This window comes from Chiroxiphia lanceolata, chromosome 2 (genome assembly GCF_009829145.1).
Source record: "Chiroxiphia lanceolata isolate bChiLan1 chromosome 2, bChiLan1.pri, whole genome shotgun sequence".
Taxonomy (NCBI): domain Eukaryota; kingdom Metazoa; phylum Chordata; class Aves; order Passeriformes; family Pipridae; genus Chiroxiphia; species Chiroxiphia lanceolata.
This window is the reverse complement of record NC_045638.1, coordinates 19,873,886-19,896,829: the sequence shown is the minus strand read 5'-3', so window position 1 is coordinate 19,896,829 and position 22,944 is coordinate 19,873,886. Positions and strand designations below refer to the sequence as shown.

General features: G+C 38.5%; 1 protein-coding gene across 6 annotated transcripts in view; it reads right to left on the bottom strand.

Moving 5' to 3' along the window:
- The window catches only part of ARHGAP6 (Rho GTPase activating protein 6), a 322,836-nt gene that overhangs the window by 36,074 nt on the left and 263,818 nt on the right, over window positions 1-22,944 (bottom strand). For all 6 annotated transcript variants that reach the window (XM_032679819.1, XM_032679817.1, XM_032679814.1 and 3 more), the window contains exon 3: window positions 6,665-6,736. In XM_032679819.1, the coding sequence (XP_032535710.1) occupies window positions 6,665-6,736 (72 nt within the window). The remainder of the gene's footprint in view (window positions 1-6,664; window positions 6,737-22,944) is intronic.

The window sequence follows — 22,944 nt, the reverse complement described above, 5'->3', positions numbered from 1 at the left end:
TAAAAAAGAAGAGTTGTAGTCATGCAAAATAATCAGCAACCCATTGATGGGGGAGAAAGGGCACTAACTCAGACAACAAGAGGCACAGGTTTGAGACTCTGGTCTCACCATCAGTGTAAAAGTATCAACCGCCTCTTTACAGCTGTAGGCTGGGGATCCCCACTGTTGGAGAGGTTTCATTTGTATGAAGAAATGTTCCTTAGAGTAGTGGCTCAGACTTTGATCTGTTGTATATATACTAAGTGAGGGTCAAAGCTACTAAGTCAGTTACTTTCTGTAAACCCAACAAAAATTTGATCACTTATTCAATTAGGAGACTGTACAGTTTAAAAAGAAATTTTGCAGAAAGCACCATATAAAATGTGAAACAACCTGGTAGACAGGGCAATTAGCTTGGAAATGCAGACTCATATCCTTAGCCAGCAGCAATTTTGATACACTTTGGTTTTTAGTGTTTACTGGCAAAGGAGACAATTTACTATTTTGGAGAAATGCATAATTTCTCTTACCAGAAAGTCAATCTCACAGCCGAGGCCAGCTTCTTAACAAAATTTTGATCTCATCTGGTATGTCCTGCAACTGGTAAATCAGCATTTTCTAATAAAAAGCAGCATGTCACAGAAAAAACTCCTAGCCAGATCAAATAAGAGTTTCAGTGATCCCACATCCTTCTCTTTGCTAACCAAATTATAATATCCAGGATGTTGACCCACACAGTTATAGCTTACTTGACCTCATGTTACCCTATCCAAGTACAGCTTAAAAGACCTTTCTGAAGTTTCAGCTGGTGAAAACTGTGGTTTCCATCCCACAAAACATATTAGTCTATTAAGAACCAGTGAGGTCTATATTCTAGACTCTAAGGAGTCTTTCACTGCTAATACAGTAAACAGCAACTTTGGGTTTTTTCTTAAGTACACCTTAAGTGCTAGTTTCGGGCTGCTAAAATCCTGTGACCAAGATGTACTAAGGTGTTGTACCACCTCTATTTAAATTATAGGAATATAGTGGGAGAATAAAATACTTTAAAAGGGATATTTAGATGGGGTCTTTAAGTCAATCTCCCCAGCTAGTCAGACTGGGTAACTGTTTTGCTAACAGAAATTCATTACTTCAGATCTGTAGAGACAGTGACGGAAGCAGAAAACACGGAAAACAGAAACCTCAGTCTGTAATGGAAACAGCAAAACTCCTTCCATCTCAAGGTTCATCAAAACTCGCAGTGACTCCAGGAGACTTGAGATAAGACAATGTTCTCAGCATCAGTTCTGTGGCTAAAAGTCTCTTCTCCAGCTACTCACTTCTGTGGCTGAAAATCTGTTCTCTAGCTACGTGGAGCTCACTGACCTGCAAGGACTGATATAAGGCCCTCCCAATTACTTATGCTATTTCTGTGGGTAGGTCTGGATTTCTTTAAGAAAAGTTAAGAGATTCTTTGGTCCTTCAGTTGACCTCATTACAAAACATGACACATGGTGCTTAAAAAAAACCTTTTGTATGCCCAGAGAGCATGAGAAACATTTTCAAAGTTTTTTTAAAAGCATGGTGGGATGCTGGAAAGGCTTGGAAAAAAAACCCATTTCTGATAAACCATAGTAAAAACCAAACTTCATTCATTCAGCTCTCTCCTTAGGCTGTGCCAAGGTACATGGACATCATGACAGGCTCAAGTACAAATGCAAACATTAAGAAATACATCTTAATTTACTGAGCATGGATGGGAAGTAAACACAGAAGACATTTTCAAGAATTTTGAACTAAAGAAAAATCAAACATCTACTGTTGGATTTGTATATACCACCGAGTTACCATGAAGGCCTTTTCTCAAGAAGTCCAGCACACACAGCAATTCTGCTAAGGTGCCACAGATGAACTTGCTGAATATTTACATTCCACACAGAAACATCAGCAAAAGGGATGATTCTCAGCTGCTTAACCAATCATGTAACAAATAATTATTATTTCTCAGCAGGTCTCTTCTTTCACCTGTAGTGTTTACTGGAACCCAGGCAGAATGGACCTGTTTTACCGATAAAATCTTCTAGGACGAACAATTTCTGGGAAGCATCTCTCTCTGGAATGCCTGTGTGTACTTTAAAAGTGGGCATGCCTACGCTGATACCCATATCACTGGCAGGAGACAGACAAAAGACTGCTTCTGCTGCCGCCAAAATTAGCAGTGAATTTGTAAGGGAACAGTATCCAGCTGACAGCATGCATAGTATCCTGAGAATTTCTTATTCTAAGCAGCATGGACATGTTACTGCTCCTCCACCCTGAGTACTGTCTGTCAGCAGCTAAAGCAATTGTTTGGAGACATATGGAGACAGTAGGATTGAGAGTCATGGCCATTATTAACAAGGAGGCTGGGTAGAGTAAAGCCAAAACACTTGAATGATGGAAGCTGAGAATACTGTTTAAATGTCTGGGTGGAGTGCTGTTCTCCTGTTTAGTCTGTTTACATCCGGTAAGTTTTGCTGTATCCTGCTTCAGTGAGTCACTCAGAGATGTAAAAACAACTGAAAAAAACCACTTGTTTTAGTATTTCTCCCGTTTTAATGATACAATGACAGATGTCAAAAAGGACAAAATAAAGATATGAAACTCATTTAAAGTGCATTCAATTCTACTTTAGTGTCTTTATTGGACTTCAGAAATCTAGTAATTTGCTGAAACTCTCACTTAACAGATAGACAGGTTGACTGACTGATCCATCCAAATAAAATGTGAAGTTTAGAGAGTAAAAACCCCATAGAATAGATTGAATCCTAAAATACAAGTGATTAAATCTCCAAACAGTCCTAGAGAAAATGAGTACATTCCTTTCGGTTATACCTTCTAAGTATAGACACCTGGCGATGTGGGGTGAGGAAGAACAGTCTTGGGATCAGTGCATGTCAGTGCTAAAGGAGAGGGTTTGTCAGGGAAGACCTGCAGCGAGACCTCCATTGTGCATCCCTGGTAATCAGTACAAGTGGCCCTTTTTTTCCATCTCTGTGGCTTCCTGTGCCAGGCGCATCTCTGTTATCTTTGGTTGCATATTCCCCCCCACACAATCCCATGGTACTGCATGATTGTCAGGATTAACCTCCAGGAGTCTATCTTTACAACAGACTTTTCAGGTGGCACATACTCGAGGCAGGACTAAACACATGGCCATCCCAGCTGTTACTTGTCCTGGTATGTGGGAGCTCCCAGGCTGGGATACAGAAAACTCAAAATGTTTGGAATTAATTAAATACTCTTTCAACTGCAACTGTGCTTACAAAAGTGATGCTGAATGGATGGAAATGAAGTCTGCACTAAAGCAGCTACATCTCTGTATGAAGTATCTGGAAATCAGTTTCCTTGCTTCCCCTCCAACATCCTGCGGCCTGGTCTTGTTTTCTTCTTACAGCAGTGCAGTTAGACTAGTTACTAAAAAAACCCACCACAAAACCCCAAAAAGAAAGAGAAGGAAGGCATTTCTTTCACACATGAGAACTAGGGACCTGCCCAGGTGGGGAAGTGTGTGCTCCCAGTCTTTTTTGTGAGCACATCCACGTCCACAGTGAGGAGTGTTTGTTTTGGACTGGTTGTCCAGAAATGGAAGGTACTCTCTTCATAAAACAAGTAGTAGAAATGCTTATTAGAAAACCCAGCATAGAACAGCCCAGGATAACACTTCCAGCTTGCTGTGACACACATGCAGAGGAATGTTTACTCTGACTTTAGGTGACATGGAGAAAATTGCTCAGGGAAGGTGGTGGGGCTCAATTGTGAGCATGGTAGGCTCATCCTTATGGAGGACCAGCAGCACAAGGCCTTATATTTTTCTTTCCAGAGCACCTGAAAGCTGGTGACGCTGTCACTCCTTACTCCTGAGGCTGGGAGAGATGCTGGTTCTGATGATTCCCATGGGAAAATGGTGACCTTTCAACCACTGTGCCAGGCTTACGGTCAACACGGTACAATCCAGCACCACCCTGGTTATTCATCCCCTCTGCTGTCATGCATTAAGAGTCTGCTCAGCAAGTACCTGAGTGGCAGATGATCTTTAATAACTCAGAAGGACAGAGAAAAGCACACCAGAACCAACAATGGCCAGAAAACCTAAGAAGTTGGATGCCATATACTGCTATTCAGGCTATTTTTGCCTAACATTTGCTGTTGGCAACAAATAAGAGTGAATATGGCTTTCTTTTCACTCTGTTGACATAACCTGTTCAGAACCTGACTCCTTCCAATCTCCTGGACCCTTACTGACTAACCCAAGTTCTTCCTGAAGGAAGGAGAGAAATATAGATTCAGCTGTTTGAGAAGACTTGGGGTATTTTCCTTTCAGAGGGTGCTCCTATAATATTTTATAAATTGAGAGAACATGTCAGACATTTCTATAACTGAGAATAAGGCAGTGAAAGATGGGAGAAAAAGGATAAAAGCAGAGTGGTATATACTCGAAAGACCTGAACTTCAAATAAGAAGGAAAAAAGGAATTAAAATTAGGAGAATCAACATAGTGACTTCTAAAAATGCTTGGTATAGTTAACCAGAAGGTATGAGCAATGCTGAAAATAAGGAATATAAATATAAATATATAGGAATATAAGTATAAAGATAAATATAAACAAGGATAAGTATAAAGTGCTGACCTTCACTATGGGCAACTAGTGAGTCCTAAAAGGCAAAGTGCACTCAGAAAACCCTTTGGAATAAAACCAGAAAGTATATCCCCAAAGCTACTAACTGAATAGCTTATAAATGCTCCCATGCAAATAGACAGAAAAGAAAATCCCTGACCAGAAATGTAATAGCAGAAAATAATATTATCTGGAAGTGCTCAATCAATGCATCTAAATTATTGGAAACGGAAGTCAGTGTGGCTGTAAGGAAACTACAAAAGAATACAAGGCAATGTAAGAAAAATTACTGTTTGAAAGATCTCTGACAACAGAGAACTTAGAGGAATAAAGACCAATTCTGAGTTAAGCATCTGTATGCATCACCAAAAGGTGATCACCTTTTGATCACTTCTCAGAGCACCACACTAAAGAGGTATTGGTGGAACTCCAAAAGTGCAATTGTAAAGATCCCCCAGCTTTGGGCGACACAGCAAAATTCTGGCTTTGGTGAATTATCAAAGCAATTTATCATTGTTAAAATCTGCTACAGCAATGAAAAATATGAGAATAAAAAGTTAAAATGTATTTAAACTCTCAAAAGAGCTTCTAAAGAGAAAGTTTCTAAGGAGACTGCCAAAGTCATGCTGCACATAAGAGAAGAAAGATAAAAGCTCAAAAAAAAGAGTAGGATGTGGTCAGCCTTTTCTGATGCAGAAGAGCACCCCACAGGCTGCTATGAAGATCAATATCTGGCAAATGCACTGAAAAGCAAGGAAGGTTTTGCACAGAACTATGTTGCTTTGCACTTTTAGCTGCATGGATGACTAAGGAAGAAATATAGCAACATAATAACTGCTTAATTAGAGTGTAGCCAAACGTAGTGCATTAACAGGAGCACAAAAAAAATTGATTTTTCCCAAAGTGGACTATAAAATTATTGAACCTTTTCCTTAAAGACTCCTTCTGCATGTTGGTTCAGTCCTACATCAAGTGATCTTGTAACAAATAAAAAGTTTGCACTTCCAACGTAACATAGGAGGTCACTGGATTTATCCAAACAAATGTGTCAGGGGACATTCAATGTTAGAAAGATTAATGCAAATATTTTTCATAACCAGTTTTAAATCAAGAAAAGACTAATCACATATTTGAAGTCATGAAACAAATAAAAATTAAAAGAAAAATACTTTCTTCTTGGTAAATATCTAAAGTAACTTTGAAATGGGGATGTTCATTTTTTCAATGGAATATTTAAGTTCCATCCTTCTGCCAAACTAGACTAAAAGCGATAACATCAGAGTAACCAGACCACTTCTCTTGTCATAAATATGTGCATTTCTGTGTGTGTTTGTGAACTGGGATGTCAATACTGTGTCTTACTACCATTTTTCCAGAATGTTTTTCCAGAAGGGAACACAAAATTAGATGCACAACGCAGAAAACTGCAATTTCACAGACATTTTTCAGTGTCTCAGTATTTAGATTTAGTTCAAATGGCTCCAAATTACAGGTCAAGTTCAGGTCTTGGATTAGGACCCAGCCCATAAAGCTGATTAGTGTCCAAACAAAAGAGTACAACCATATCTGTAAATCCATGTCACATGGAGTTTATTAAAATCCAACTGATCAGTAGCACCGAAGCATTTATGTATTTTAAACAATGGCTATTTTCCTAAGGTTAAAGAAAGAAAAGCAAACGAACTGGTTTGCTTGGGCAGTGCTGGGTTCATGGGTTCACGTGCTTTGTAAATTGAAAGAGGAGAGTGCAAATGCAGGTAAATAACTGGATCATGTTATCCAGACCACACTCTGCACTGGATGGTGAAAACAGGGAAAAAAAGAATGGAGAAAAGATGCAGTGCTTTAACACTTCCCTTTCTCCCAGAAAAAAAAAATCTTTCAGTTGAAGAGATATGGGTTACACTAAAGTCAAACAGAAAAGATAAAATGTATTTTTCAGCTCAGCAACATTCTCCTACTCCAAAAAGTATATGTTTAAGACTAAAGAAATTTCATAGGGACACTAAGACCTGATCACTAAGTATATACTCATTTTATTTTACCTTTGTCTCTGTTCTTCTCCTTTCCTAAAGAGTCCAGTTTCTTTCTTAATGATTTCTTCCTCTTTTGTCCATCTGTAGGAGGTAAGAAAAGAAAATAAAAAAAGGAAGTAAATTAAGTGAAATAACACTGAACAATCTGCTGCACAAGCTGTAGGAACATGGAGTGAGAAGGTCACAGCACTTGGAATCAGGAAGGGTGTGGGGATATATTTCACAAAGGCTAGAGAGTGTCACAGTCCCTCAATGGAGAACAAAGCATTTGGCTTTGTTCACCCAAATGCTGAGGTTGCACAGGGGAACCAAAATGTATCCCCCTGCATGCTGCTGGGCACATCTACCCATGTGTGGTCATCCAATTTTGAAGACTTAATAATGGAGTTTCGTTGCTGGATGCTCTTGATAGCAAGGTACCATAAACCTAAAAAGTATTGGTTAGCCTTCATCTGTGGTCACAAGACTGTGATTCAGGTGTGCAGTTGAAGGTAGTATTTGGAAAGAGAGGATTACTAAGCCTCCAGGACAAAGTTCTGCATACCAGTCATACCCATTGACCACCTTCACGTAACCCATCTGATCTGAACTCACTCTGGGAGTTTGCAGTTTGGTACAGCATGTCCAGATTGGTTCAGGTGGATTAGAGTCTCAGAGAAATTATTGTTCTAATAACCTATCTATCATCCAAGTTTTCACTAAGGTATTAAGGACCAAAGTTTTCAAGCAATAGTGGAGGCAAGTTGGTTCTTGAAATGATTATATCAAAAGGCTGGCTATCATTATTTCCTTCAGCAGCATCTTTTATAATGAAAAGTCAACAAAAAAGCATTTTATTAGCTATCAACAAATACCAGGGATTAAGACATGGGCCTGCTTTAACTTGTACCTTTTGAACTTTTTAAGTTCCAAAGCAATATAAAGGGTCTAACATAGGGACTAATACTTTAACATAGACACCACTCCAGATAAAGGTTAATGAACACATACCTTTTCCTTACCAGTTTTGTAACATGGCAAAAACTCAAAACCAAACATACTGTATCTGTTTCATTTTTAGGGCATGAAAGTCACCAAATAATCTGTCTCAACAGGTTTTTCTGGTTATATAAGCCAGTGTTTTACGTGGTCTTTTACAGTAAGGAACATACCACAGAGGAGTGAAGTGGATCTTTGTTGATGAACTCTCATCTTTGCAATTAGGGGTCATGAGAGAACACAAGCCATTTCCCTATACTTTTCCCTCAGCTTCTACTGAAAACCAAATCCAGAACACTACTCAACAGACAGTTCAATAAATTATGACACTTTTTATAGCCAGTTAATATTCTTTTAATTTAAAATTAATATTTCTTTTTACTTTTTGTAACAGTGGCTTGATCAATTCCACTTGCACACTTGCAATCTGCATTTATTTACAGCATACCACAGAATCACAGAATCATTAGGGTTGGAAGGGACCTCTGGAGATCATCTAGTCCAACTCCTCTGCCAAGGCAGGGTCACCTATAGCAGGTAACACAGGAACATGTTCAGGTACGAATTTCTGAATTTTTTAATTTCTCCAGAGAAGGAGACTCCATGACCTCCCTGGGCAGCCTGTTCCAGACTCTGCCACCCTCAATGTACATAAGTTCTTCCTCATATTGAGGTGGAACTTCTGTGGTTTAGTTTATGGCTTTTATATCTTGTCCGGTTTTTGGGCACCACTGAAAAGAGTCTGGCACCATCCTCTTGGCACCCACCTTTGAGATAATTGTATGTATTGATGAGATCCCCTTTGGGTCTTCTGAGGACTAAATAGGCCCAGCTCCCACAGTCTCTCCTCATAAGAGATGCTCCAGACCCCAAATCATCTCTGTGGCCTCCACTGGACCCACTCCAGTAGCTCCTTGTCTTTCTGGTACTGAGGAGCCCAGGACTGGACACAGTATTCCAGATGTGGCCTTACTAGGGCCAGGTAGAGAGGGAGGATCACTATCCTCAACCACCTGGCCACACTCTTCCTGATGGACCCCAGGATACCATGGGCCCTCCTGGCTGCCAGGGCTCCCAGTACTCACTCAACCATGATACTCGAGGTAGAACTGTCATGTGCTGGTTAAGTTAATTCCCTTTTTTTGCACCTGCTCCAGTGAGAATTCATCTCTCTGAAATAAGGCTGATTAGATGGATAAGGTATTCCAGATAAGAGTTCAGCAATATAATGGTAGTAATTCATTGCCTGATATGATTAGGTCTATGATTACATTTTCCTTTTTCTTAGCCACACGACAAGGTTATAACTCAAAGTCATACTTTGATTGATTAATATACCCAGTCTTTTCACACCTTCTGACATTTCCTGTTGCTAAGACTGAGTTTATAAGAGAAATTCTTTCACCTCTTGGCAACATGAACAGTCAGTAGCCTGCTTACAAACACCTGAAAGTACAGCTTGTTTTCACAAGGTTCTCTACTACCACTGTGTTCTGGCTTTATAGATATAAAACAATTTTCAAATTCTTTTTCATGTTATAAATTCAAATTACTGCTTCACAGTAGCATTTTGATAAATGACTTACATTTCTTTGGAGTCATAGAGCCTTATTCTCCAAAGACCAACTTATTGATATTCTGACACCCCACTGAAGTCTACTGAGATACAAAAAAATGAGAAAAAAAGTCGAAATTTGATGTAAAATACAGTGTTTTGCTACAATCATTTACATTCACAGTTTACCCCATGGCAAGAGAAAAAGAGTTGCATATGAAAATAAGACTGAGAGGTATCTCAATGAAAAGCTGAAACTTAGGAGATCTGCCAAGAGGTCTGAGGCCAGTTCAAACTCTCCTCCTCCCCAGAAAAAGATATGATAAATTAGTCTATATTCTGTAAAAATAAATATGTTTTGAAATGACTGTTGAATCAAAGTACATCAGGCATGAACACTGCTGAAATATTCATAACATGCTTAAAGACATGCAATTCTAGCAGTTTTACATATTAAATGAACCCAATTCACAATAACAATGCTTAGTACTTAATAACTGCAGTGTGTTTTGAGAATATAATTAATATCCAAAGCATTCTTGGGAAACAGGCAAAGCATTATTACCCACACCTAATACCAACTGTACATTTTTTAATTAACTAGCAAATATTTGTGCAAAATAGTATTGTATCAGTCCAAAGTACTATTAGATATCAACTGCTATTTTCATTTCCAGTTTGGAAATGTTTAAACCACAAAGTGATAAAAGCTGTAGGGGTTTTATCCAGCCTTTGTGTACACAATTATCACTTTATGTCTTCTTTCTGTAGATCAATGATATACTGCTCCTCCAACAGATTCCACTCAAGAATATTAGCAAGACAAAAGAAACACTCAAAAGACAACAACTGTCAAAGTGAAGGAAGCTGCATTTTTTTTCTTTGCTAACCCATTCTGTTTTTCCTGAAGGACACCTGCCGAGGCAGCTGTGCAGATCAGTTTGTTTTTCAGAAATGGACTTGATCCATTCAATACTTACTAATTTATATGTTTGCTGCATTCTTCACTGCAAGGCATACATCACTCCCTGGGCATCTATGTATTAAGACTAGCACAATGAATATTTAAAAGACCAAGAGTCTATAAATGAACTCCTGAGTGCACATTAAATTGCTATGTGACCTGTTTTTCCAAAGTGGTGAGCACTTCCAGGTTCATTTAATGCCAAAAAGACTTTTCTATTTAAAAAATTAGGTCATCTTTTTAGGACTTTGTCAGTGAACCACACAGCCTACAGAATACAAGAGTATTTGTACTGATCTCCTGACTTTTGACAATCTCAGTTTGACTTCTGAGATTATTTAAGTTTTGATATTTTCAGTTAAGGCTGACATTCACCTGCAGTGTCATCACTAACACCATTTCATTAGCAGTTACACTATCAAATCCCAGATTTTCTACAGACCATTTCAAGGCCTAAATCTCTCTCTATGTGAGACTATGGTTCTACAAATGAGGTAACAAGAAGTCATTTTCATGATGAGGATACATAATTTTCAGCTTTAACAGTTAAAAAAAAAAAAAGAAAGAGAACGTAAAGAACTTTGTAAATTTTTTTAATGACAGATTTTTCTGTTGCTTTGCACAAGACCACCTACCAACACCTCATATGACTCAAAGAGAGAGAGTTCAGGTTGAATCCTGTTACTATTTACTTCCAGCAATTCTTTATTCAATTTATATTTAAGGAAATCAACAGATCTGTTTGGTAGGTAGAGGTGCTGCTCAGCATCAGCTAAAGCATCACAAATTAGGTATAGGGAATTAGTTCAAAATGATACAGTTAGTGGCATACCTAAAGTTAACGTTCAGGAACTGGCCACCAGTTTCATATTATGGCACTTAATAGTCAATATACTGTGAAATCATAATCCAATATGTTTTTCATAATTAATATAATATACAGTAAAAAAGTACAACAGCATCTGAGCCTTATATGTAATTTTTGGCACACTATTACAGTATTAGGCTTCAGGTCATCAAAAAATACCCCATCAAACATGCCTGAAGTGAACATGTAAAAAAAAATAGGATTCTTCAGCACTTTCTTTACTTACACATGGGTTGGTAGATTATCTGTAAGAATCGATGTTCCTTTTATGTTACTTACATGCAAGCGTACTTTTTATTAATCAAAAAAAAATTCATAAATTAATACAGATCCTTTAAACTATTTTAATTCAATGGGGTTTTGACATAAGAGATGATCTGCTGCTTACAGGGTTGTAGAGCAAAGAGAACTCCCATCTATTGGCAGCTTCCTTTGCTTAAAAGAAATGTGTTTTCTTGTCCATTTAGGGAAGAAAGTTGTCTTGTTCTACAATGAAGGGTTATTTTCACACAGTATAAAGAGAGGAGTTATGTGAGAGATTATTATCAGACCCATAGCTCAACTATCAAAACAGAAACCAATAAAAAAGTTGATATTGTGAGATTTCTAAAATACGTTTTCATAGTAATTCTATTCATGGCCATTTTCCAATAATAGCCACTAGTAATTGGATCTAACTGCACTTAAAGAAAAAAAAACACATATCTTCCAAAACTGCAATCAATTTTGTCTTGAAAATTACTACCAATGGCACCACAAAGCAGCAGTTGTTGGTTCACTTCACTCACAAAGAGCAATGTATTTCCCAAGTGCCAGCCTTTCACATCCAGCCTGTGTGCTCAACTGTCAAGCTGCACAACGCCGTGTGCAGTCTCCCTGACCTGTGCAATACTGCAAGGAATCGAGATCTCATATAGAAAACACTTCTAAATTCTGTTGACAGAGCACAATAAAGACAAGACTGCACTTCATTCACTGACAGCTGCACTGTGTTTGTGGTTGAAGTAGCTTCTTTGGGTCACTATACAAAGCAAATTTACTTCTGAAGACACTCGGAGCTGCTCTGCTGAAGAAGAGCGTGCTGGTTTTACTTAGTCTTTTCTGTGACTATAAATGTCCATCTTGAAATATTTAAATAAACTTGTTGAAATGCCCTGTCCCCATGCAGTAACTTCCAAAGCACTGCCAGCTGCAACAAAGATGGAAGATAAAAAATTTCAATGAGAGAAACAGAAGTTACACATTTTGGCACATAAAGCAATATGAAACAGGAAAGGCTGAGCATACAGGTATTTCTCATCACTGTCTCTCTCTTTCACCTGATCTCAGCCATACACATACAGGATCTCCATCAGTGATGCAGATTATTATATTAATTCAGAAGCCTTGGACTATCATCCTGTTTTTCCTTATGGCCTACGTTGCTCTCTTTATTTCACGCTGACTTATATCAGCACTTCTCCATGCTTGTCAGCTAGCCGCTGATGGAAGAAAAGCCATATTCATTCAAGAGTATATCTCAGCTGCAGCCATGACCTTCCAGATGGCAGCTGGTTCACGTATGTTCTCCTCAGCCCACAGAGTCAGGTTCAGACTGTTTGTCACGAGCACCACAAACATAATGGAGGCAGCTTTCCCCTTAAATGCTTCCTCTGAAGCAAACAAGTTTCAGCATTCCCCTTTCTGGGAAGTTCCTGATGAATGTGCTTATGGCAAAAGAAACAGTGTGAAAAGGGCAAAGCTGAAGTCAAAGCTGGTTCCTCAGGAGAAGGACTGTACCTCTCCATGAGCTGTGCACAGGCAGGACCAGGCAGCCCTGGGCAGGAGCACTGCCTGATCCAACCCTTCTAAGGGCAACAGTGAGAAACCAGCTGAGGTCTGGAGAAAGCTGACTGCAGAAAACAACATTCTCAGCAACACGCAGTGTATACAATACCACTACTTAAAAAAACCCACAACCATCACACAAAAATGAGCTTTTCATTCTCTTCTTCTACATTCCAGGAGACTCTCTGGTAATCTGCAGTCAGTGCATCTTCTTCAGACCTAGGCATCAGTCCCTTTGGGCTAAGGCATTTCTGATTGTTAAAATTAAACCCAGAGGAATTACAAAGTCCAGCTGCACAGGTTTAAGTGATGCAGATGCTAGAAGTTTAAAACCTCATTATACACAAGTTTTAAATGCAGAACAGTAAGAATTAAGCCATACTGGTATATAAATTGAACTATTTATCTATGAAGTATTCATACGTTGCCGTGGAACCTGCCTAGAAGGCAAAACTGCTGGAAACCTCACCTACTTGAAAAGAGAGCTGCATTCCCACAGGAACCTCAGCTTTGTTAATGAAATAACACTTTACAATAACTTCCAATAGTTCTGGTATAAATTTAAAAAACAAAAAAACAATCCTTCATAATTTGCTTGCCAGGTATTAATAAATTTTTGATGCACATTTGTTGATACTGCACAGCTATTCTGAAGGCAAAGGTGATATATCAATTTATACTAGTTGAACATAATATCAGTAGACTGTCATGTCTTTTAGGAAAACAAATCTAAAAAGTGTAGTTCCAAACTAGGATGAAATCTAGAAAAATGCACCATTTCTATTGAAACTTACTCTCAGTGTCTATTTCTATCAGAAAGAGCCATGTCCCAACTTGCTGAACAAAAAGTGTTGCATGTTAGAAAACAGCAGGATACAGATTTAGACTGTAACTGTAACCAGATAGGTGTGAACTCTTCTTAAACAAACAAACAAACAAACAAAACCCAAAACCAAACCAAAACAAAAAAAAGCCAAAAAGCAAACCCAAAAAACACCCCACAAAAAATCAAACCAAAACAACTTACTTTGGGTAATGTTCTAATTCAGATGATGAATGCTACTCAATTCCTGTGGCTAGAGGAATCATAAAAACACATGACATTCCCACCCTACTTGCCTACACCTTCCCCAGTGCATTTAAGGATTTAATTAGTCTCCAAGTATATATGTGTGAATAAAATAACTACTTTTGTATTTTCAAATATGTTCTTTCATGATTCTTTGTCATGAAGGACTTGCATTAACTGGTGGGTAAATGCAGGTGCAACGTACCCTAAAAGTGAGAATCAAACCTTAGGAGACAGGGAATAAGGGATTTGGGCTCTGGAGAGAGGTCAGGGCTGCAGAAGCCACAGCTGGAGGGAGGGGATGTCAGCAGAGCCCACCCCTTTGAGAAGAAGAACCAGGAAGGAGCAGCTTTCCAGGCCTTCCCCAGGCCACTGCACCCCTGCTGTGCAGGAAATTTCAGGTCTAACAGATGAACAGGGCACAACTGCACCAGAAGAAACACTTAAGGGAGTACAAAGAGGATGCCTGCCTTCAGTTTGTGCATGTGGTGTATAAATATCCTTAAAATAACAGAATCTTTAATATAGTTTCAGAATTCTTCAAACCACCACACCAAAACTAAGAACAAATTTCCCTATTTTCCTTTTTAATTTGATTTTTTTTTTGTTTAATGTATTCTTTAACCTTTTTGCATTTGGACTCTTGAGTAGAGATAATTGTGTTGGAAAAGTTGGGAAAAAAAATCTCTTCAGTTATTTTGACGTTATTGAATGAAAGCACACGTAGTTTACATAATTTAAATACTTTTAAACTAACAATACATTTAAAATGGCTGCATTACTCTGAGGAACAAGATACTTAGTGAGTTTTAGAATAAATGAAAAATCATAACACTAAATTATAATTGTTTAAGAGCTGATTTGCACTTGCTAAATCTTCAGCTGGACCTAAGGAAAACAACTCATTTTGACATGAAAATAAATAGTTGCTTAAACCCCTTTTTATGCTAGAATGAGGAAAACGGCTGCTGCTGCCATACATAGAAGGGACAATGGAAATAACTCAAAACAAGCATGCAAAACTACCTGGCAGCCTTTAGAGGATTACAAAGGATGGGTCAAATGCCTTTGCATACCCTTTTGCAGCTGTCAGTGGAGAGCAGCAAAAAGCAGGTAAATGCCTGGAAAGGGAGAACAGATAAAGATGCAGAATGTCAGGTCTGACTTCCCTGTGCATAGACAGGCTCGGATTCTCACTTCATAAAAAGGTCTGCTTGCTTCAGTACCTACATTGGTGTAGGATTTTCTGTGTCATAAGAAATCCCAAGCCATAGTAATCTAATAAAATAATAATAAAACCCCCAAACAAACAGCCTAACCAAAACCCCAACCCCACCCCCCAACAAAATCCTTTTAAAAAAAACAACCCTGAGAGAATGGGCCAGGTCTTTTGATGGAGCACATGCCTCGTGTCAATACTGGAAGCAAAAAATGTGTCTAGGCATACTGAAATTAGAGGGAACCACTCCTTCTATGCTTCAGGGCATATTTGCTATATTGACACTGATGACAGGATTCATGAAATAATAATGTCAAGTAGCAGGTGCAAGACAAAATACAGACACTACTTTTTCATACTATAGCAGTATCTACAGTGTGACAAGAGTTTCTAAACTCAAAAGGTAGGCAAGTTCCAGACTTAAACTGACTGTGGTACGTCAGGGACCTTGCTGCTGCCCTTCTCTCTAAGTGGAAGACACTCAGAAACCACAATGATGGGCAGAGGCTTAAAAGCTTTGAGAAGGACTGAACAACATTTCCTTCTTGGAGTGCTTTTATAACTGATGAATAAACTGTCAACACTAAAACAGGTCAAAAACTGTCTACACTAATACATGAAAACAACTACAGTCAATGAAAATATTTTAGATGTACTGAAAAAAATTCAGAACACCAAACAGAAGCCTTGATGCTATAATTTGAGATAGGAAAACTACAAATAACAGCTCTAAAACTGCATTCAGCCCACTGTGGGCAGGGGAAAATTGACTGTCTCCTGGCATCAATAACCTAAATAAAAAGTAATCTTATAATATGGAGGGAATAGAGTAGTTTGATGCTGTTGGTAGTCAAAATATCATCTTTTTTTTGTTTAATAAGAAGGAAAATTAGCTTTAATCCCCACAGTACAGGGTGGGCTAGGGGCAGAATAGACATACAATTGCCACCATGGAACTGGCATTGGACTTACTGAGTACCAATAAAGTGGCCTGCACGCCTGTACTGGCAGGTGAAGTAGCAACCAAGTTTCTTTACATCTCACTCAGATCTTTCCCCCCAGGTTGCTGTCAGTGGGAACATTGGTTGAGCTCTTCAAATGAAGAGGAAATTCCCCTCATGCAGGAATTCAGGAGTCCCACCAGTGGTCACAGAGATGGTTCACAGCATCCAGGTCTAATTAAACTAGTCCATTACAATACTCCTGCTCAGAGCATTGATGAAGAAATTAAATGAGAGAGAAGCCCTCAGCACAAGGGAGTGAAATCATGGTGAAGTAGGTCTCTCCCTGGACAGGCTGGTGGCCCCAATAACTGAGATGATATCCCTTTGAAAACTACAATCAACGGAGCTTCTTTCTAACGATGTCTCTTTGTAATAGTTACTTGTCCTTTGTATCATCAATCATCTAGCTTACATACTTTTTTATTAATAAACAGGAACAGGTGTTGAAAATGTAAACCACACAGATAAAAGACATGAGGAGCTCTGCAGAGAACACTTAGGTCAACTTCCTGCACAGAAATAGAGTCACATGGACATTTGTCTAATCTATTCTTAAAAACCTTCAGCAAGAGATTAGGTCTTCATTAAATCTCAAGGTAGCCTTTTCAGTGTAAAAGCCTAATACAGAGACATATATAGTACCAAAGCTCTGATAAAATAAATCCATTTGGAGTCACTTTATCTTTTCTAATCAGTATTTAGAGACATTACACTTCTGGTACCAACCACAACAACTCTACTTAAATAATGCCTCTGAAAAAACTGTAGAAAACTTTTCTACCTAAGGCAAGAAGAAATCATCAGGAACACTTCCCTAATGCATTTTTGAAAGGAGCAAAACACACAAGATAACAGAAATAAGGTCGACTTTCAAATGAAATTTTTAAATAAGTATACCAGAAGAATACACATTATATTCCTGTTACATGCTGGCAAAGCTCTGCCAAAGGCAAGTAGAACATGGAAACTGCAATTCAGTACTCTATAAAGGTTCAAAAGCTTTTCACATGGGATATATTTATTGGTATTTATTCTTTGGCTTTGAACTATAGTAAAGCACAAATTCTTAAGTCACTGTAGAATCACCAGACAGTTACGTAGATTATTTGCGAAGTACAGAACAGCCTAGTTGTGAATCAAAGGGTCAGTACTACATCAAGTACTAAAGACAAATTTGGCAGGACACAATCAAGAATACCTCTGTTACACTAGTGTTCTCACAAAGATTTAGGAAAAAAAAAATCAAATACACCTAATTTTGCAAAATGTTTTAGAGCCTCTGTATGCGTATTTTGCTTCCCAACACTGGTTCTCTCAGCCACATGTCTCAACCTTTCAATAGAGCCAATGGTCATGAGCAATGTTTTTAAATGAAAGCTGAGATATCCATGTGTAACACTAACACAGACAAAATACCAAATATATTTATATGTACTTAAAATCAATAGCTATTTCAAGTGTACTACTAAGAAAATGACATTAGATAGGATTTTTTTTGTCTCAGAAATAATTTCTAAGTTCAATGGGACTTATCATCAAATATATACATGCAGCAGTCTCTGGATCTGAATTTTTAAGAGCAGTACCCCAAATCCACCAGAGTCAGCATCTAAATAAGCAAGTGCCCTAATAGTGAAGAACTCTGGTCATGACTCCATCTCCAGTAACTATGTCTCACAACATTTGTAAATGAAAATGTGGATTGTAGTATTTCCCTATTTATCTCAGGAATTTCAGCAAGATCTCTTCCCTTCATTGTGAAGGAAACTGAAAGACTCCTGCCTATCCTGCCCAACAAGCTCTACAGCAAAGCATTCCTTCAACATCCATCCCTACCTCCATTCCCTTTCTCCCCCTTCACAAAATACACCTACACAATAGGTAGATTTTCAGAAGTTACACAAATCTTTCTTTTAAACGTGCTGAGTTATACACTCATTTTTCCATGTTTACATTTAGCAGTGGCACTGATTTCCCCAAGAAGCTTAGAGCATTTTCTCCTTCTGTTCTGTGTTCATATAGCACTGAAGAAAATGCATGCTGCTGTTCAACCAAAGCTCCTAGCTATTTACCAGAATACTGTTTAGTAAAAAGACAAACTTTTTTTGTTTGCAGTGAGTTTTGTAATCAGCAAAAACATTTCCTTTTAAACATATTAGCTTGTCTTTAACTGACGAAATAGATATGTTGAATAAAGTTTTCCTGATGTAAACAGACAAGTAAAACCTGGTATGTGATACAAGAAAATCTTGGAAATCAATTTGCTGAGCACTGCGCAGTCTTCTATTAAAAAAAAAAATGCCTCATAGCAAAAATTAAAAAAGAAATAGGGTTCTACAAACTTTTTAAGTTTTGAAGATAGTAAATTATTTTCCCTGTTCCAATGTTGGAAAACCATGTTCTTGCAAGCTTCATGTATTTCCATTTAGTTCTTGTCTCAACAGTGGCACAAAGTTGAATTTGGGAAAAAGAAAAAATGAAAAATTTCAGCAAATTTCCTTACTGGGAGAAAAAAAAAAAAAATAGAAGTTTTCTATTTGCTTTCTTATCTCTCTGCCTGTAAAAGCTCCTGTCACCTTCACTTTGACAAATGCCTGTGTAGCAGAGTGCAAGGCTGTGTCTTACAACCTTTACCCTGTAGCAGCTGGGACTTCTTCTAGCTTAAAACATTAAGTCAATTTTATTTTCTTTTTTTTTTTCCAGACTGAGTGATATTGGGTTTTGTTTTCCAGGGAGGAAAAAAAATCCTCGGAAAAATACATGTTTCCATGAAAAATTTGAATTGGAGGGCACAGGAGGGAAGTTTCAACCTGAAAATCAGAAAGATAAACAGTTTTTACCTCTGACCAGTCTGATACAGTATATCCAAGACTTACTAATTCAGTGTAAAGGACCATATAGGAGACAGTATTTATATGAGAACAATCAGCAGAAGTTGGCATTAAGAGGGGTGGTAATAAGCCTCTTCACTTAAAAGATACAGACTGGATGCTTTTGAGTTGGCATCACTATAAGCCCATAGCTCCACAATGTATATGCTACAGTTTACTTAGATGTTTTCCACTGCTGCAACAACCTATAAAGTATATAACATGGTCAGTGATTAAAAACAATGAGCAGTTTGGAGCCCTCACAAAAAATGCAAGCCCAGATAAAAATCACAGTCACTCTCAGTGTTAAGGAAAATGAATCAAGAAATACAATGGCGAGTAATGTAAGCAAAAAACAGATCCAAAGAGCTACTCCCTGCCAAAATAAACAAGAAGGAGAGAATGTGTAACTGAATTCCCATTTTTATTCGGAGCTTAACTGGAATGTACTGGGGGCAAAGTGCACAAATGAAGAGTAAAAATTCAGAAAGCCCAACTGCGTTTTCTTTCATTTCAGAGATGGGGTTGTCTCAGCTCCCAGTCTGTAATCACACACTTATCCAGCCCCGCTCCTTCAAATTTACCTTACAAGTTGTACAGGAGACAATGGCTCACTTCATTTGAGCAGATGCACAGTGTCATATGCCCGGTGGAATGAGCTACAAATCTTGCATGGAAAAACGTACACCAGCATATGTTCAAGCAGCATCAGTAATACCTTCTCTTGAATGACTGGGACTGCATTTAGGCTTCTAAACCCAACCTTAGATCATATTCATTACAACTAAATGAATGAAACGAGATTTGGCAGTAAAGTTAAAGATTACCTTCTCTCTACCCAAATGTCACAGAATCATCAAGGTTGGAAGAGACCTTCAAGGTCATCTAGTCCAACTGTAAACCCCATAAAAGCCATCTGACTTACCACTTTTTTGTGAAGACCTGCTCTAAAAGCTTAGTTTTTCTCACTACTTGTGTACCGTGACACACAAAGAATTGAAATGTCACCAAAATGTAAGCACACCTAAAGTGAAATCCATCACCTTTGTTTTCTCCCATTACAAAGAGAAGATTTATTTCCCTAAAATGAGAAAAAAACACAGTATGTTCTAAATAGGAACTGTAAAGGAGCATCACCAGAATGGTACTGTTGTACCATTCAAAACATCAGATACTAAATTAAAAATCTTGCACAGAGTAATTGTATTGCACAGAGTAAGAAACCGTGTAATACTCTGCCTGGAAATGCCACCATCCTAGAATCATAAAATCATAGAATCAGCTGGGTTGGAAGGGACCTCCGAGATCATCAAGTCCAGCCCTTGATCCACTACCGCTGACGGTTACTGGACCATGGCACTAAGTGCCACATCCAGTCTCATCTTAAAAACCTCCAGGGACGGAGAATCCATCACTTCCCTGGGCAGCCCATTCCAATGTCTGATTACCCTCTCTGTAAAGAAATTCTTTCTAATATCTAACCTAAACCTCCCCTGGCACAGCTTAAGACCATGCCCTCTTGTCTTACTGATAGCTGCCTGGGAAAAGAGACCAACCCCCACCTGGCTACAACCTCCTTTCAGGGAGTTGTAGAGAGTGATGAGGTCTCCCCTGAGCCTCCTCTTCTCCAGGCTGAACAGCCCCAGCTCCCTCAGCCTCTCCTCATAGGACTTGTGCTCCAGACCCTTCACCAGCCTCGTTGCTCTTCTCTGGACCTGCTCCAGCACCTCAATATCCTTCCTGAACTGAGGGGCCTAGAACTGGACACAGCACTCGAGGTGTGGCCTCATCAGCGCTGAGTACAGGGGAAGAATCACTTCCCTGGTCCTGCTGGCCACACTGTTCCTGATCCAGGCCAGGATGCCATTGGCCTTCTTGGCCACCTGGGCACACTGCTGGCTCATGTTCAGCTTCTTGTCAATTCAAGCTCCCAGGTCCCTCTCTGCCTGGCTGCTCTCCAGCCACTCTGTCCCCAGCCTGTAGCACCTTGCAACTTAACACATTAACCCAGAGAGGATAAATGATTCTTGGTCTAGTTTCTGGTGGCGAATGCAGGAGTGACACAGGAGCAAAAAAGATGATGATTACAGAATCTGAATATATGAGACAGGAAAACAAGAGAACAAGAAATAAATCTGAGGCATCTCTATCATACATATAAAAATACTAACCCTTAACTTGAATTTATTCTAATTACCTACTGCAGTGTAACTGTAGCATATTTGAAATGACATGTTGGTTAAAGAAATTCTTGTGGGAGGTGGTCCCTTCTCTGCAACCACAGGATGTTTTACTAGGAGATGTTAGTAATGTTCTTCATTAATGGTAATGGCTGCAATACCATGAAGGAGAGGGATTACCTGTGAGTTCCTCTACAAGTGTGGGAATAGCCAGATGTGTCCTGGAAGTGTTAGTTGCACTTGCTGTGACAAAGGGGCCTTCTGAGCATGGGAAGACCAAAACATTATGAAGAAGCAACCAGTAACAACATCGCTGTGGTTGTAACGATAAGGCAGATGCTTCTATACTCTGACTAATGTTCCACACATGCATGTTTGGAGCAAACACTTGTTACCCAAGAACAATAAATTTTTACTTTTTACAGTACTTATGCAAGTAAATGTAAATACTCAAATGCCTGCAGGAAGCAAATGTCCAGCAGGCATGTATGTTCTAATGTCATTTTCCAGCAAGTTTTGAAGAATAGTCAAAGACATCCAACTTTTAAAACAGCTTTCTAAATTTTCCAATACATAAATTGTTCCACTAACCTCTACTCACGAATATTTTCATATGGCATTTTCTGACGTAGAAGAGAGTTGTAGAGTACATCTTTCATTTTTCTGGATATCTCCAGACCTAGAGAGCTCCTCCAGCTCTCTCAAACAGACAGTAATAGTTCTACATCTCACTGCTGTGGGTTTGGTTTTTTAAACAGAAAATGTTTAACAGCCTTCAGTCTGTTTTTAACTTGAGGCACAAATGCCTGTGATAGAGTTTTATTTTATTTGTATTCCTGCATGCCCAAAGTGCCCAAGCCAGTTTCACACTGATAAAACTTGAATTCTCCATCTACACAGTCCTGTGATGTTAGCAGATCAACTGGATGGTCACCTGTAATCTCTTACCATACGTTTTCATTCCCCACCATTCAAAAATGATGGGTACATGAGGTGGACTTCAGAGTGTCTCTGCAGAGGGCCTAAGTCAATCTGTAATAATTTAAGAATATAGCAGATTCTTATTCTCCTACCAAAGCACCAGCACACATGCAGCATGATGGACTGACAGTATGATTATTGTATATACCTATTGCAAAATATTATTTATACCTATTGTCAAAATTGGTGACAGACTTAGAAACAGGATGGACAGTTAAAAACTAGATGTACCTTCATTGCCTTCAGTAGATGGTACTACAACATTTTAAAATTCAATTGTAACAGCTATTCCTTCACTCTCCACACCTTAGAATACAGAAAAATTCATAATCTGGTCATTCAAAGTAAGAATGTAAACATGAAATGATTTACCTCTTATCAATAATCTCACCGGTACCTCTAACCTGAAGAGCAGAACTGAATACTTCCCATTCAAACTGAACCAAAAGATACATGAAATGATGAGGCCAGTAGCAGAGATAAAACAGGAGTCCAGAGCTCCTAACTTTGTGAAATACCTTTTATTTTAAGATGTTTAACAAGAATTTATATTCTTATTTAGTTTTTATGCTTAAAATTACACTTTTCAGACTCAATATATCTAAAATTAACTTCATGTTATACATTTATCCATGTATATATGTGCGGTGAAAACAAAAACTGTTCTTGTGTGTGATTCAAATCTGAAAGATTCCCCAGATGGTTGGCCTTTCATGGCAGTCCCAGGAGGAAACAGCAAGAAGAACACAAAAGTAGTACTCACCCTTCACAGCT